Source organism: Sorex fumeus, unplaced genomic scaffold, assembly GCF_029834395.1.
Source record: "Sorex fumeus unplaced genomic scaffold, SorFum_2.1 ptg000036l, whole genome shotgun sequence".
NCBI classification, from domain to species: domain Eukaryota; kingdom Metazoa; phylum Chordata; class Mammalia; order Eulipotyphla; family Soricidae; genus Sorex; species Sorex fumeus.
In genome coordinates this window covers 9,681,464-9,697,183 of record NW_026606093.1, presented here as the reverse complement: position 1 = coordinate 9,697,183, position 15,720 = coordinate 9,681,464, and the positions used below count along the sequence as shown (strand labels likewise).

General features: G+C 38.3%; 1 protein-coding gene across 1 annotated transcript in view; it reads left to right on the top strand.

Moving 5' to 3' along the window:
• The window catches only part of ADAMTS20 (ADAM metallopeptidase with thrombospondin type 1 motif 20), a 238,054-nt gene that overhangs the window by 100,714 nt on the left and 121,620 nt on the right, over positions 1-15,720 (top strand). Inside the window, exons 15-17 of the mRNA XM_056117833.1 lie at positions 8,429-8,546; positions 13,877-13,972; positions 15,407-15,573. Of these exons, the coding sequence (XP_055973808.1) occupies positions 8,429-8,546; positions 13,877-13,972; positions 15,407-15,573 (381 nt within the window). The remainder of the gene's footprint in view (positions 1-8,428; positions 8,547-13,876; positions 13,973-15,406; positions 15,574-15,720) is intronic.

The following is a 15,720-nucleotide window of genomic DNA, read 5'->3' as shown; positions in this document are numbered from 1 at the left end:
GGTTCATGCCATTCATAGGATATTCTTAGGAAACTTGCTATCAGTCAAATTTCTGTCATCAGGAGTGACTCAAAACCATACATTTTCTGATTTTGTTTGCCTATAGTACTCAAAATCAAAGTGATTTAGATTCCCAAGAAGATGAAAAAATAGTTGGACACAAAATGGTGAAGTCTGTTTTTATACTTTAAATTTGAACTGCTATAGTGATTTTCTCCCTATGTTAGAAGTGTTAATCCACCATTCCTCTTACATCCCTTTTATTCCTTGAATGGATTAAATGGGTATTTACTGAGTATGTCCTATATATCACCTATTGTTTTAGTCATTAGTTGAAAACATAGAACTGAGATCTACTTCAAAGGTTCATAAATTTGTTAGAGGGTATTATGTAAGTTACTAGAATGCACTACTCTAGTTATCTGGATGGTGCAATGAGGATGATTGTGGAGGGCTGGTGGGCATATGGCTTGCACTAATCATTGAGGATGAGTTGGTTTTAGAAAAGGGGAGGAAGTAAGGGAATTAGTATTGGAGGTAGGTACTAGCTGCTGGTCATTATAAGCACTTGTTTTTATATTTATTATGAAGTTCCTGAGTTTAATCTTCTAAGAGAAGATTTAATGTAGAAGGATCATTTGGTAGGATGCTAATGAGAACCCTGAATTAAGAGACATGATTGGATGTGGCAGTTTAAAAATGCTCAGTGAGTTTGAGGACTAAGATGATGAAGGCTGTAGAAAATGAGAATTCCATATGTTGGGTGCATATGGCCAGCTACAGGTCCCTAGGATATTCCAAGAGAGCCAGAGGTGAAAATTGTGTAAACAGGGAGCCATGAGTCAACAGTTGGAGATAAACTAAGAACAGGGGCCCATAGAAGAAAGTCAAGTCAGAAGAGGGTCTTGGTAGGAAGGTGAGAATCACTGGCTTAAATAATGCAGATGTAGTCATGTGATATTATTCTTTTGGTCCAGGTAAAATTTACAGGACAGATTTCTTCTCTTTTAAACAAACTTCTGTTACTAAGTAACCTATGTGATAAAAGACCTTGGACAATAGGGATGAAATGTTCAAATGAGATGTTACATAATTAGATATTTTTAAAAATACACATTGGAGTTAAATGCTTAGAAAAAAGGATACTCAGTGGCCTGAAAACCATGATTTTTCCAAAGTAATAATACAAAGGCATATGCAATAAATACAAAGGTAGGTGGACTTCCAAGTAATATCCTGTTAAAATTCCATGTTGTAATTCATTTCCTTGTGTGTAATCACCTTTTTGTGGAGCTGTGTAAACTCCTTCACTCGGGGATTACATGTTAATGGATGTTCATGATCACTCTGGCGGCTCTTTTTCGTCCTGCTTCCCCACCCGGGACGACCATTGCCATGGGTGGATGCTCTAGCACTGTCCTCCCGTTGTTCATCGATTTTTTTCGAGCGAGCCCAGTAACGTCTCCTTTGTGAGACTTGTTAGTGTGTTTGGCATATCGAATACGTCACGGGGAGCTTGCCAGGCTTTGCCGTGCGGGCGAGATACTCTCGGTAGCTTGCCGGGCTCTCCGAGAGGGGCGGAGAAATCGAACCCAGCTTGCCTGGACTGGCTGCGTGCAAACGCCCTACCCGCTGTGCTATCGCTCCAGCCCACCATGGGTGGACGAAGGTGATCAATTGCCGTTTATTCTATCTCTCCTCTCTCCCAAACCCCCAACTCTCACAATTCTCCCCCAAACCTCTCCAACCCTCTCCCAGTTCTCTCCGACTCTCTCCGCAATGCTCTCTTCAACATGCTTTCTCTGAAGCATTCTCCACCTCTCTCCTCCCCTCACTCTGTCTCAACTCTCTACCTTTTTTTTTTCTGTCCACTTACTCTCTTCAGCCACTACTTTTTTTTTTCCCTTTATTTTATTTTATTTTTTTTAAAGTTGTAGATTTACAATTTTTTGTGCTTTGGTTTCAATTATACAATGATCAGATACCCATCCCTCCACCAGTGCCCATTTTCCACCACCATGGATAATATCCCTCCCACCCCCATCCCCCCATCCCCCCTGTCTCTGTGGCAGGGCAATCCCCTGTGTTCTCTCTCTCCTTTTGGGTGTTGTGGTCTGCAAAAGAGGCATTGAGTGGCAAACATGTTCAGTCCATAGTCTACTTTCGACATGCATCTCCCCTCCTGGGAGGATCCTCCAAACATCCTTTATTTGGTGCTCCCTTCTCTATCTGAACAGCCCTTTCCTCTAGGATACCCGGCTGGCCTCTAAGTTATGGAGTAATCCTCCTGGTGCTGATCTCAGCTCTTCTTGGGTATTAATCTCATACTTTGTTACTTTATATCCCCCAGATGAATGCAATCTTTCTATGTCTATCCCTCTCTTTCTGACTCATTTCGCTTAGCATGATACTTTCCATATTGTACCACTTGTATGTAAATTTCATGACTTCATCTTTTCTAACAGCTACATAGTACTCCATTGTGTAGATGTACCAAAGTTTCTTTAACCAGTCATCTGTTCTTGGGCATTCAGGTTTCTTCCAGTTTCTGGCTATTGTAAAGAGTGCTGCAATGAACAAACAAGTGCAGATGTCACTTCGACTATACATTTTTGCCTCTCTGGGATATATTCCCAGGAGTGGTATTGCTGGGTCAAATGGGAGCTCAATTTCTAATTTTTTGAGAATCGTCCATACTGTTTTCCAGAAGGGCTGAACCAGTGGACATTCCCACCAACAGTGAAGGAGTGTCCCTTTCTCGCCACATCCACGCCAGCATCGGTTGCTTTTGTTCTTTTGAATGTGGGCCAGTCTCTGAGGTGTGAGATGGTATCTCATTGTGGTTTTGATCTGCATCTCCCTGATGATTAATGATGTAGAGCATTTTCTCATGTGCTTTTTTGCCATTCGGATTTCTTCTTTGAGAAAGTTTCTGTTCATTTCATTGCCCCATTTTTGGATGGGGTTGGATGTTTTCTTCTTGTGGAGTTTAACCAGTATTTTGTATATCCTGGATATCAACCCCTTGTCAGATGTGTATTCGGCGAATATCCTTTCCCATTCTGTAGACTGTCTTTGTATTTTGGTCACTGTTTCTTTGGAGGTGCAGCAGCTTCTTAGTTTAAGATAGTCCCATTTATCTATCTCTGTTTTCACTTGCTCGGCCAGTGGCGTGGCATCTTTGAAGATACCATTAGCTTCAATGTCATGGAGGGTTTTGCCAACTTTGTCTTCAATGTACCTTATGGTTTCTGGTCTGATGTTGAGGTCTTTAATCCATTTTGATCTTACTTTTGTACATGGTGTTAGGCAGAGTTCTGAGCCTATTTTTTTGCATGTAGCCGTCCAGTGATGCCAACACAATTTATTAAAGAGGCTTTCCTTACTCCACTTCACATTACTTGCACCTTTATCAAAGATTAGATGAGCATATGATTGAGGAGAGATGTCAGTGTATTCAACCCTGTTCCATTGGTCTGCAGTTCTGCCTTTGTTCCAGTACCATGCTGTTTTAATTATTACTGCTTTGTAGTAGAGCTTGAAGTTCGGGAGGTTGATTCCTCCCATTTTCTTTTTCCCAAGAATTGCTTTAGCTATTCGTGGGGGCTTATTGTTCCATATAAATTTCAAGAGTGTTTGCTCCATTTCTTTGAAGAATGTCATGGGTATCCTTATAGGGATTGCATTGAATTTATACAATGCTTTCGGTAGTATTGCCATTTTGACAATGTTAAGTCTCCCGACCCATGAGCAGGGGATATCTTTCCATTTCCTCATGTCCTCTTTTATTTCCTGAAGTAGCGTTTTGTAGTTTTCTTTGTACAGGTCCTTTACTTCCTTAGTTAAGCTGATTCCTAGGTACTTGATTTTCTGGGGCACAATTGTGAATGGGATTGTTTTTTTCATGTTGCTTTCTTCTCTCTCACTGTTTGCGTATAGGAAAGCCATGGACTTTTGGGTATGGATTTTATAACCTGCAACTTTACTATACGAGTCTATTGTTTCTAGGAGTTTTTTGGTGGAAGTTATTGGGTTCTCTAAGTAGAGTATCATATCATCTGCGAATAGTGAGAGCTTGATTTCTTCCTTTCCTACCTGAATGCCCTTAATATCTTTTTCCTGCCTAATCGCTATTGCAAGTACTTCCAGTACTATATTGAACAGCAGTGGAGAGAGTGGGCATCCCTGTCTCGTCCCTGATCTTAGAGGGAAGGCTCTCAGTTTTTCCCCATTGAGGATGATGCTTGCTGTAGGCTTGTGGTAGATGGCTTTAATTATGTTGAGGAAGGTCCCCTCTATACCCATTTTGGCTAGGGTTTTCATCATAAAGGGGTGCTGGATCTTATCAAATGCTTTCTCTGCATCTATTGATATGATCATATGCTTTTTATCTTTTCTTTTGTTGATATGGTGGATTATGTTGATTGATTCCCGAATGTTAAACCATCCTTGCATCCCTGGGATGAATCCTACTTGGTCATGGTGTATGATCTTTTTAATGAGTAGTTGGATTCTATTTGCTAGTAGTTTGTTGAGGATCTTTGCATCTGTGTTCATCAGGGATATCGGCCTGTAATTCTCTTTCTTTGTGGTATCTCTGTCTGCTTTTGGTATCAGTGTGATATTTGCTTCATAGAAACTGTTTGGAAGTGTTTTTGATATTTCAATTTCGTGGAAAAGCTTAAAGAGCATTGGGAGTAAGTCCTCTTTAAAGATTTGGAAGAATTCACTAGTGAATCCATCCGGGCCAGGACTTTTGTGCTTGGGGAGACTTTTTATTACCATTTCAATTTCCTTGATGGTGATAGGTCTGTTCAGGTATTCCAGGTCTTCTTGGTTCAGCCTTGGGAGTCTGTAGGAGTCTAGGAATTTATCCATTTCCTCGAGGTTTTGATGTTCCGTTCAGCCACTACTTTTACCACCTCTTCTCTAACCACATCTCTCAAACCACACCTCCCCAATCAACATGTTTTTCAAGCCTTCCTGACCACCGGCAGCTCAGTGATGAGAGCAAAAAACATCACTTAAGGTGTGTTTCTCCTCTTCTTAGACCAGTAACTTAATTTGCTCGAGCGGGCCCAGTAATGTCTCCTTTGTGAGACTTCTTGTTACTGTGTTTGGCATATTGAATACATCATGGGGAGCTTGCTAGGCTTTGCTGTGTGGGTGAGATACTCTTGGTAGCTTGCCGGGCTCTCCAAGAGGGGCAGAGGAATTGAACCTGGCTTGGCCAGGCTGGCTGCGCTCAAGGCAAACGCCCTACCGCTGTGCTATCGCTCCAGCCCAGTAACTTAATTAACATCTTAATTTGACTTCCTAATATTTGCCATTCTATACGGACACAGTAATAGACACATTTAGTCTTGTAGGGAGACTCTCCTGGAGACATCTCGCCACAGACTCAGACTACAGTGCTCAGGCCAGATTAATTATTCCTAACCCTAGCAGGGTCCAAATCTAGTTATTACTTTTTGGATCATGACAGAATTTGTCCTTGACCATGCTCTGATAGTTAAGCATCAGGGCACTTTGGTCAGGCCCATTTCAATGCCAGGTAAGCTTGCTGCTTGCGCTGGGTCCATCCAGTCCATCTTCAGGACCCTGCTTTTGGGGATCTAGGAAGTAAGGGCAATTGAGGCTTAAATCGAGAGAGCAGATTTCAGGAGGTAATATTATCAGGAGTCAGTTAATCCGAAGTTACAGGCTTGTGTTTTTAACTGTCTTCCTGTATCCATACAAAAAGTAATTGCTCTAAAGTAACTATGCAGAGGATATTAAGGAGAAGAGAAAAACAATATTTATAAGTCAGAGTCTTATCTGGAGGCAAAGGTAATTGACAGGTTGGGGGAGCAATCAACAAACCCAAGCTCTCTGTGGCCAGGGAGGAAGGGCAAACCAATGTTATCCTACATCTTTGTATATAAAATACTTTATTGTGAACAAAATTACATTTTTAAACATTTGTGATCATTCAGTTTAGGGGGGACTGGAGTGATAGCACAGTGGGCAGGGCGTTTGCCTTGCACGCAGCCAACATGGCCGACCCGAGTACAATTCCTCTGCCCCTCTCGGCAAGCTACCGAGAGTATCTTGCCTGCACGGCAAATCCTGGCAAGCTCCCCGTGATATATTCGATATGCCAACCAAACACAGTAGCAACAAGTCTCACAATTTGTTGTGAGATGTTACTGGTGCCCACTCGAGCAAATCAATGAACAATGGGAGGACAGTGCAGTGCAGTGCAGTTTAGGGGAATATTTCATCAAACCAAACTATTTGTTTTAGTGTATAGCAAAAACAGCCATTGACATGGAGAAGAGCTGCATTACTTTTTAAAACTCCATGAACAAACCATTTATTTTCACCTTTATTCATCTTTTCATTTTGTAAATACTGTTTATTATGCTGGATATTACTTTTGGAGGGATTCTTCTTCCCTTCCTCCTTCCTATTTCAATATTTTATTGCCTATTTCCAGGTCTGTAGATCATTAATACAATTGGTCCCATGTAAGACACTATACAATGCAAACATAAGGTTGCTCTTTTTATATTTTTTCCATTTTTTATAATTTTATTTATTGAATCACCGTGAGAGCAGTTACAAAGCTTTTGGGTCTAAGTCTCAGTCATACAATGAAACACCTGTACCTTCACCAGTGCCCATTCTCCACCACCAAAAATCCCAGTATACCCCCATCCCACACCCTCCCCCTGCCTGTGGGGCAGATGATTTCCACATTATTCTCTCTCTACTTTGATCACATTCACTATTTCGACACCAGACCCACCATTATTTGAGATTTTACCCCAACACTCAGATCTGCTGAAAAGGCAACAATAGGCAATTTGTGTTCTATTGCTGGTTATGAATAGCATATGATGTTGTGTGGCTGCAGTAGGGCCATGTGGTTTTGAAATTCTGAAATTTTAACACTTAAATCTGGAGGGATTTCTGCCAAAAGCCACTGAGTTTAGAGATCTGCTCCTGAGTCTCTGGGATCATGGCCGTTGAGCAGCTTGATGAGGAGCCAGAGAGGCCATTCGTGGGCGATGACTTGGGGTCTCGTTGGGGTGGGGAAGACAGGCCCGGCTCCACCCCCATCCCATGAGGCCCTGTGTGTCTCGTCACTGGGGGCCCAAATGTGACTATCCAGTGGCCTCAGACAGATGGCGGCCACTGGGCCGCCAGGGGGGACAGGCCAAGGTATGAAACCTATTCCCACCTGGTTTGGCCCAGCACCGATAGACTACTGCAGAGACCAGACGCATTTCTACCTAAAACCACTGGGTTCTGAGATTCGTTTCTGAGTCTCTGGGATCATGTCCATTAAGCAGTTCAATCCGGAACCAAAGAGGCCTTGCCTCCAATTATATAGCTGAGCCAGAGGTGGTTTGTGGGTGTGTTTCCCACATACCTAACTTTTGGCCGTTTACTTTCTTGGTAAACTTTTCCCCAAGTTTTTGGGGTCTGGCCAAAGGCACAGGAGCAATTTTGGGGTGTCTGGAAGTCTGAAGGCGCCATGAGGCTGCTGATGCACTCGCCTCACAGGTACAGATTGACCTGCTGGTGGCACCATACCCCCAGGTTGCTCTTTTTAAAGTGCAAATAAGCATAATATAAAGTTCTTCATTGTATACAATTTGGGGAGTGGTTTGGGCCACACCAGGTGATACTAAGGGTCCTGGCTCTGCACCCAAGGAATCAAATATGTGATGCCAGGGATCAAGTCCAGATTGGCCGCATGTGAAGGCAATGCCCTACCTGCTGTACTGCGGAGACATCATTTCTTTTAAATGTATTCATTTTATCCTCGGAGTTCTAAGGTCATCAACGACAAAATAATTATAAAAAAACCTGAAAATATTTTATGCTTGTTTATTTTGTTTCTTTGAGTCACTTTTTTTTGTAGAATGGCTGTCACTCTAGATACAAAAATTATACAAAAAAGATACAAAAATTATTATAATTATTATAATTATTATATTTATATTATATTTATATTATTTTATTTATATTATTATATTATATTTATTATATTTATATTATATTTATATTCATTATATTTATATTTATATTATTATAATTATTATAATTTCTCATTAAAATGTAGATTTCTAGATTTTCATTTAAGGACTTTAAATAGAAAATTTGATAATGTATGTTTATAAATGCACTCCCCTTTGATTTTGAGGTATGTTGTTGACTCTAAAACACTGTTTTCTCTTCTGTGATTGTGTGTGAATATATATGTATATAAAAGTTCAGTAGAAAATTTTGGAAAATTTTTGTTGCATTTATTCTTCTCTTAATAAGATATACTTATGAAATGAACTTGGTAAAGTACCATACTTATCATTTATTAGTTGTACATATAATTTATGAGTTTTTGTTAGTTTATATTAATTAGAATTATTATATTTTGAAGCAAGCTGGCTGTGATCATGTATTAAACTCCAAAGCCAGGAGAGATAAATGTGGAGTGTGTGGTGGGGATAACTCGTCATGCAGGACAATGTCAGGTGTCTTCAACAGTGCTCATTATGGTAAGTTGTGTATATGTTTTCTCTTTTACACAATGGAGTATAAAATGAAAGTATAACAGTATTGCTTTGTCTACTTGGTACCACCTATCTAAAAAATTGTTAAAAATTTTTATGTATAAAAATAAAATGATATGCTTCATGCATACTAAATTTGATATTCTCATGGGAAATCTGATTCTTAAAAATATATTTAGTAGATTTATCAGTAAATTGGGTGCTGTTTGATAATAATACAGGAATAACCCCTCCCCACCCCCAAGTAATATACTGTTTTGATTATTCCTATGATCTGAAATGTATATGCTTATAATCTTTCAGGAAACTTGCTTTTAGAGTTTTTCATCTTTTGCATACTCTGCCCTTTATTTGGCATTAACTGATATGTTTTATGTTTGTTATTGATGTCATGTTGAAGGTGATTTAAGGTGTAGGATGAAATCATTAATTTAAATACTGATTTTAAATTATCATTACCTTATGGTTTTTTCCAGGAAATCTCTGAATTACAGACATAATATTTTGATTACATTTTTTAAAAATTGTCATGGCAAATAATAATGTAAAATTGTATTTTTCATTCTAAAAATTTCAAGGAAGAGCCAGAGATAGTATAGTCAGTAAGGTACTTTCCTTGAACAACATCATCCTGGCTAAATCACTCTTAATGCTACCAGGAGCTATTCCTGAGCACAGAGCCAAGAGTTAGCCCTGAGCACCACAGGCCATACATCCACCCAAAACCAAAACAGAACAAAACAAAAAACACACAAAAAATATTTTAAGGGGAGGCAATTTTTCCTTCTATGACAATAAAAGCTATGATTAAAATTTTTCCTCTCAAAATTAAGTTCTTTTTACAGCTTTTTTTTCTTCTTCTTTTGGCTTTTTTGGATCACACCCAGCAATGCTCAGGGTTACTCCTGGCTCTGCATTCAGGAATTACTCCTGGCGGTGCTTGGGGGATGCCGGGGATTAAAACTCACGTTGGCCGCATGCAAGGCAAATACCCTGCCCACTATACTATCACTCCGGCCCCACCATATTATTTAGTTTTAAATTGTGTTCACATGTTTTCAGTTTGTTAGTATGAAGTTCTTTAATGAAATAAATATAAAACAAAATTATATTTTATTTATATAAAAATTATAGTACATTTAATGTTTTGGATGTTTATGTATCTTAGTTCTAAATTATCACACATTATCAGAACTTCTCCCTGGAAAAATATGTTAATTTGTCACATTTCTGCCCCCTAGTGGTCGTTCCCAACTCGCCATCTTTGCAATATTTAGTAATTGTTCTCTTAAAGAATTTAATAGCTAATATATAAATAGTGAAAGTTGTGGGAAAATTTTATAGTGAAAATCATAGCTAAATTTATTCTCAATATCTGATAATGAAAAAAGTGTATGAATAAAGTGTATATGGATTTGTTAACCACTCACTGTCATGTATTTAAAATATACAGGTTTAAATTATATAATTAGGCTATTCTGAAACCATTCCAAGTCACCCATCTCACGTTGTGAAATGAGTCAGAAGCAGAGGGACAGTTATAGAATGATTGCATTCATTTGTGAGTTATGTATGGGACTAATAGCCAAGGTGAGGGTAGCCAGGGATCAGGAGGACAGGTCAGTAGCTGGAAACTTGCCACAACAGTGTGTGGGGAGTGAAGAGCACAGGTAAAGGGATATACCTGATAACCTTTCATTATCTGTGTTGCAAACCATAAGGCCCAAAAGAATAGAGAGAGAGAGAGAGAGAGAGAGAGACAGAGAGAGAGACAGAGCTAGAGAGAGAGCGCGCACACGCTATCTTAGATACCTGCATGAGTGCTTTAGTTGGGAAAAAAACACTCTTTCTTATATAATTTTTGCTAAAATATCTCCTCATACCTTGACCAGTCCAGTGCTGCTGAATTTAATCTCACAAGTTTTCAAGGAAACTTTTATGATATAAATATAATATAAAGTTAATCACATGTTGTTAGTGTGTTATGTCAATTGGATTGGCATCTTAGACCTCCATCCAGCAAGAGCTTATAACAGGATGAGACAAACAAACATATAAGGAGACAAACATACATGAAATTTCCAAGATTTATGGTCACCTGGGCAGCCATCAGTGGTCTCACAGGCAGCCTATTTATTTATTTGTGAGATATAAAATATATTTATTTTCTGTTTTATTTAATTTTTTATTGAATCACGATTCAATATACAGTTACAAAGTTGTTCATGATTGAATTTCAGTCATACAGTGTCTCAACACTTGTCTCTTCACCAGTGTGCATTTCATCAGTGTGTGTGTGTGTGTGTGTGTGTGTGTGTGTGGCAGGGGGGAGTCCTCCTGTCACTCCTAGCAGCCTGCCTCTATGATAGGCACTTTTCTCTCTCTCTCTCTCCACCCCCCCCCTCTGTGTCTCTCTCTGTTTGTCTCTTTCTCTGTCTCTCTGTCTCTGTCTCTGTCTCTCTCTTTGGGCATTAATGGTTTTCAGTACAGGTACTATAAAGTTATCATGTTTTTTCTCTTACCTACTTTCAGCACTCAGTTGAAATTTGTCCAGAGTGTTCATTGCCAACTATCATTACATAGTGTTCCTTCTCTATCTTTACTGCTCTTCCCACAGACACTTGAGGCCGACTTCCAACTGTGGACCAGTCCTCCTGGGCCTTGTTTCTACTGTACTTGGGTATTAGTCTCCTACTGTGATTATTTTTATATCCCACACATGAGTGCAGCCATTCTATATCTGTTCCTTTCCTTCTGACTCATTTCATTCAGCATGATACTCTCCATGGTCATCCATTTATTGCATGACTTCATTTTTCCTGGTGCTGTCCATTCATTTAATACAATATTGCTCCCCCCATCCCCACCAGGATCCCTAGTTGTAAGCCCTTATAAAGTCGACAGAGACCTTATGGGCAGCTAGTAAACATTCAACATTCAGTACATACGTGGAAAGCAGAGGCTGGGTTATTTCACTTAGCTTTCAGATGACAGCTAAAGTATAATGTTGTGACAGTTTTCTCTTAAATTTTTGCCCATTGCGACCCTTAATCCAAAAGACTCTAAATAGTCTTAGTCTATACTTTCCAGCATATATTTTAATCTATTTTATTCTTTATTGCTATTCTGTACTTTTCCTGGATTTGCAAATCCTTTATATTCTAAGACCCAAACTATTTTACCTAAGGGAACATCCCAACCTTGTTTTTTGTTTGTTTGTTTGTTTGTTTGTTTGCTATAGGTATAGTTCCCCACATGTTAGTAAAGTTTTAAAAATAATGAAAGAAGTAGCAGAAAGATAGTACAGGGGTTAAAGTGGTGCCTTGCATGCAACCATTCCCAGTTCTATCTCTAGCAACAATACGGTCCCCTGAGCACAGAACCAGTACTAAGCCCTAAGTGCTGCTGGATGCCACCTCCAAAAAAGATTAAAAAAAACATAAACAAAAATTGAAGGGAATTCAATAGGATTCCAAAATGGATTCCTGAACTTAAACACTGAAGAAAATTTTCTGACACAGTGTAGTCAACACTATAGTAATTAGTAGAGGGAAAGAGGAAGAATTGGGTGTGGGATCTTTTTGATGGCACTGAAACTGAAGTGTTGTGTGTAGTGAGTCATACACACAAAAGTGTGAGGCTAACTCCTGGAATTCTATAATATTATAAACCAATGATAATAAAAATCAGAAGTCTTCAATAATCAGTTCATGTACAGTGGAGGTCCACGACTGTAGAAAAATTGAAACCCCCACTAGGGCTCATGAATGAAAACCAGTGGGTCATTGAAAAATCAGAGAGGAAATAAAAAGATTCCTGGAAACAAACAAGAATGAGGACATGACATCACAACTGATGGGACATACCAAAAGTGGTGTTAAGGGGAAAGTTTGTAGCTATGCAAGTATTCTTCAGAAGAGAGCATCCACAAACATAACTTGATTGAACAGCTTAAGAAGCTGGAAAATGACCAAAAATAGAAGCTGAAGTGGTAGGAGGAAAGAACTAATGAAACGTAGAGCAGAAATTAATGAATTAGAATTTAATTAAAAACAATTTAAAGATTAATGAAACCAAAAACAACAACCAGAATATATGCATGGAGAAAGGGACCTTCTTTCACTGCTGGTGGGAATGTTGACTGGTCCAGCCTCTTACAGGAGACAATAAGGTCATTTCTCACAAAACTTAGCAGAGTGCTTCCATAGTAGCTGGCAGTTTCACTCTAGGGAATATACCCCAAATGTCAAAAAACAATGTAGAAAAGACATCTGCGCTCCTGTGTTCATTACAGACTTCACACTAGCCCAAATCTGTAAACAACCCAAATGCCGAACAAATGACTGGATGAAAAAACTATGGTTCATATACACAAAAGAATATTACTTGGACATAATAAAGGATGAATTTATGCGATTTGCTGATACATAGATCTGGAGAGTATATTGCTAAGTGAAATGAGTCAGAGGGAGAGGGGCAGACACAGAATGATCTCACTCATAGATTATAAAGAAACATAGTGGGGGGATAACTAAAGCCTAAGGTAGTAAAAACGAAGAGCAGGAAAACTGGTACTGAGTTGGAAGTTTACAAGTGGAGTTGGGGCCAGAGGTGAAATGGAACCACCATGACATTGGTAGAGGGAAGTGATCACTCTGGACCAGGACTCAGTGCTGAAATAAGCTAACTGACATGAACGACACCGTGTCAGTCACACTATTGTTAACCACAGTGCCTAAAAGAGGAAAAATAAGTAAAAAAGAAAAAAAGGTTCTTGCCATTGGTTGAGGGGTTGGACAGAAAGCAGGAATATAGGTATTGGGAAGTGGATATTGTGAAGGGTTGGAGCATTGTACACCTGAAATCATGATTCATAAAATTCATGGTAATTTTTTGAATTATGGAATACCTTTAAAAATTCTAAATTGCATTTCTGAGCAGCTGTTAACTTTTTAATCTTTAGTTTAATCCTTAGTCAAGGCATTATTCAAAAAGGGCACTCTCCCTCTTTTTTTTCTTTTTCGGGGGCGTAGGGTAGATAATTGCGGCCACACCTGGATGTGCTCAGGGCTTATTCCTGGTTCTGTGCTCAGACACTGCTCCTAGTGGGGCTTGGGGGGCCATATTTGATGTCAGGGATTGAATCCACATTGCAGTGGGCGAGGCTAGAGCTCTACGGTGTACTAGTTTTTCAAAAATACATAATGTAATTAAGTATGCCCATGCTAATTAAACTTTGAGTCATTCAGCAGGATAGCCTCTAAACCATCTTTCTGCTTTTTATGAAATATGACATGTATACAATTTTATTGCAGGTTATAACATCATTGTAAAGATTCCCACAGGAGCAACAAATATTGATATTCTTCAGCACAGCTATTCTGGAAAACCAGAAGATGACAATTATCTTGGTAAACACTTACAGTAAATAGCAACCTATATATGCTTTATGTGTAATTTCATGGGGTTCTGCAATTGATGGTAATTCTTGAATGGCAGAAATAGCCCTTGAACAAACATGCAGTTTATTTTCATTTTGAGTTTTTGCATACATTTTAGAATATATTTTTAGAATATATGGAATTTCTTTTTATTTTATATTCCTCTTCATAGTTAAATATTTTATATATTTTTAAAATGATTTACAGTGTAGCAGAAGTAAGAATAGATTTTAAAAAGCTCTTATTATGCATGGTAATGTTTAATATTTTTAGCTCTGAATTAAGGGCTGGAGCCATAACACAGCAAGTAGGGCATTTGTCTTGCATGCTGCTAACCTGAGGTCAATTCCTCCATCCTACTCAGAGAGCCCGGCAAGCTACCAAGAGTGTCCCGCCCACATGGCCATGCCTGGCAAGCTCCCCGTGGTGTATTTGATATGCCAAAAATAGTAACAAGTCTCACAATGGAGATATTACTGGTGCCCACTCGAGCAAATCGATGAACAATGGGAGGACAGTGCTACAGTGCTACAGATATTAATTAAAAATAAGTTTGTAATAGAAAAAACAGTTTAACTCAGTTAATTGTCTTTGAACTGTGTCTAGATTATAGACCATGTGTATTATTTATTTTTAGAAATAGCTTTTGAGTTTAAAGAATTTCACTAGGTCTAAAAAAATGTTTTGCAAACCTTTTCCTTCTATATTAGAAATATCTTACTATTTGCTTAATCTGTTGTTTACTAAGTTGAAGTAAGGAATAGTGTAGAACTGATACTGAGAAAGTACCTGGCATACATTTATAAAATGTAAAATATGTTCAGGGAATCAATCTTATGATTGGAATCAGATATATATATGTAATATATATATGACAGGTATCACAAATTTTATTTGGCATTACAAAGTCGTGTAAAGAAAACATCTACTTCATAGACATAGAATTTACTTGCAGAATGATCAAAAAGTTTTAGTGCTAGATAGAGATGGTTATGAAATCTCACAACTTTATGAATATAATGAATGTCATTGAATTGTTTATAATGATTAATTTTTGTTATAAAATTTTTTTTAAAAAAAATATTTATTTTTGGCTTTTTGGGTCACACCTGCATAGAATTTACTCCTGGCTCTGCCCTCAGGAATACTCCTGGCGGTGCTCTGGGTATCCTATGGGATGCTGAGGATCGAATCTGGGTCAGCTGCCTGTATACAAGGCAAACACCCTATCTGCTGTACTATTGCTCTAGCCCCAACAATTTTATTTTTACAAAATAAAATTATAGCAAAATAATAATTTGCATTTATATTCATTAATTTCAAAAAGGAATTTAATTTTAAAAGTTAAGTATTTTTTGTATTTTTGGCTGATTTTACTGTTCCATGCATACTATTCTTTTTTAGCTTTATCTGACACTCAAGGGAATTTTCTTTTGAATGGAAATTTTGTTGTAAGTATGTCAAAAAAAGAAATCAACATACAAGGAGCTATTTTTGAATACAGTGGTTCGAACAACTCAATTGAAAGAATTAATAGTACTGATAGACTGGAAGATGAAATTGTTTTGCAGGTAAATTCTGTCATCATTATTACTGCTTTAATCATTTTCAGTTGAGATGATTAAGTTCTTTGTCTTTCATAAAATGTAAAAGTGCACTGACCTTGGTGGAGATCTTGGTTTAGTACATAAGGATCTCAAGGTATATAAAGCTAAATG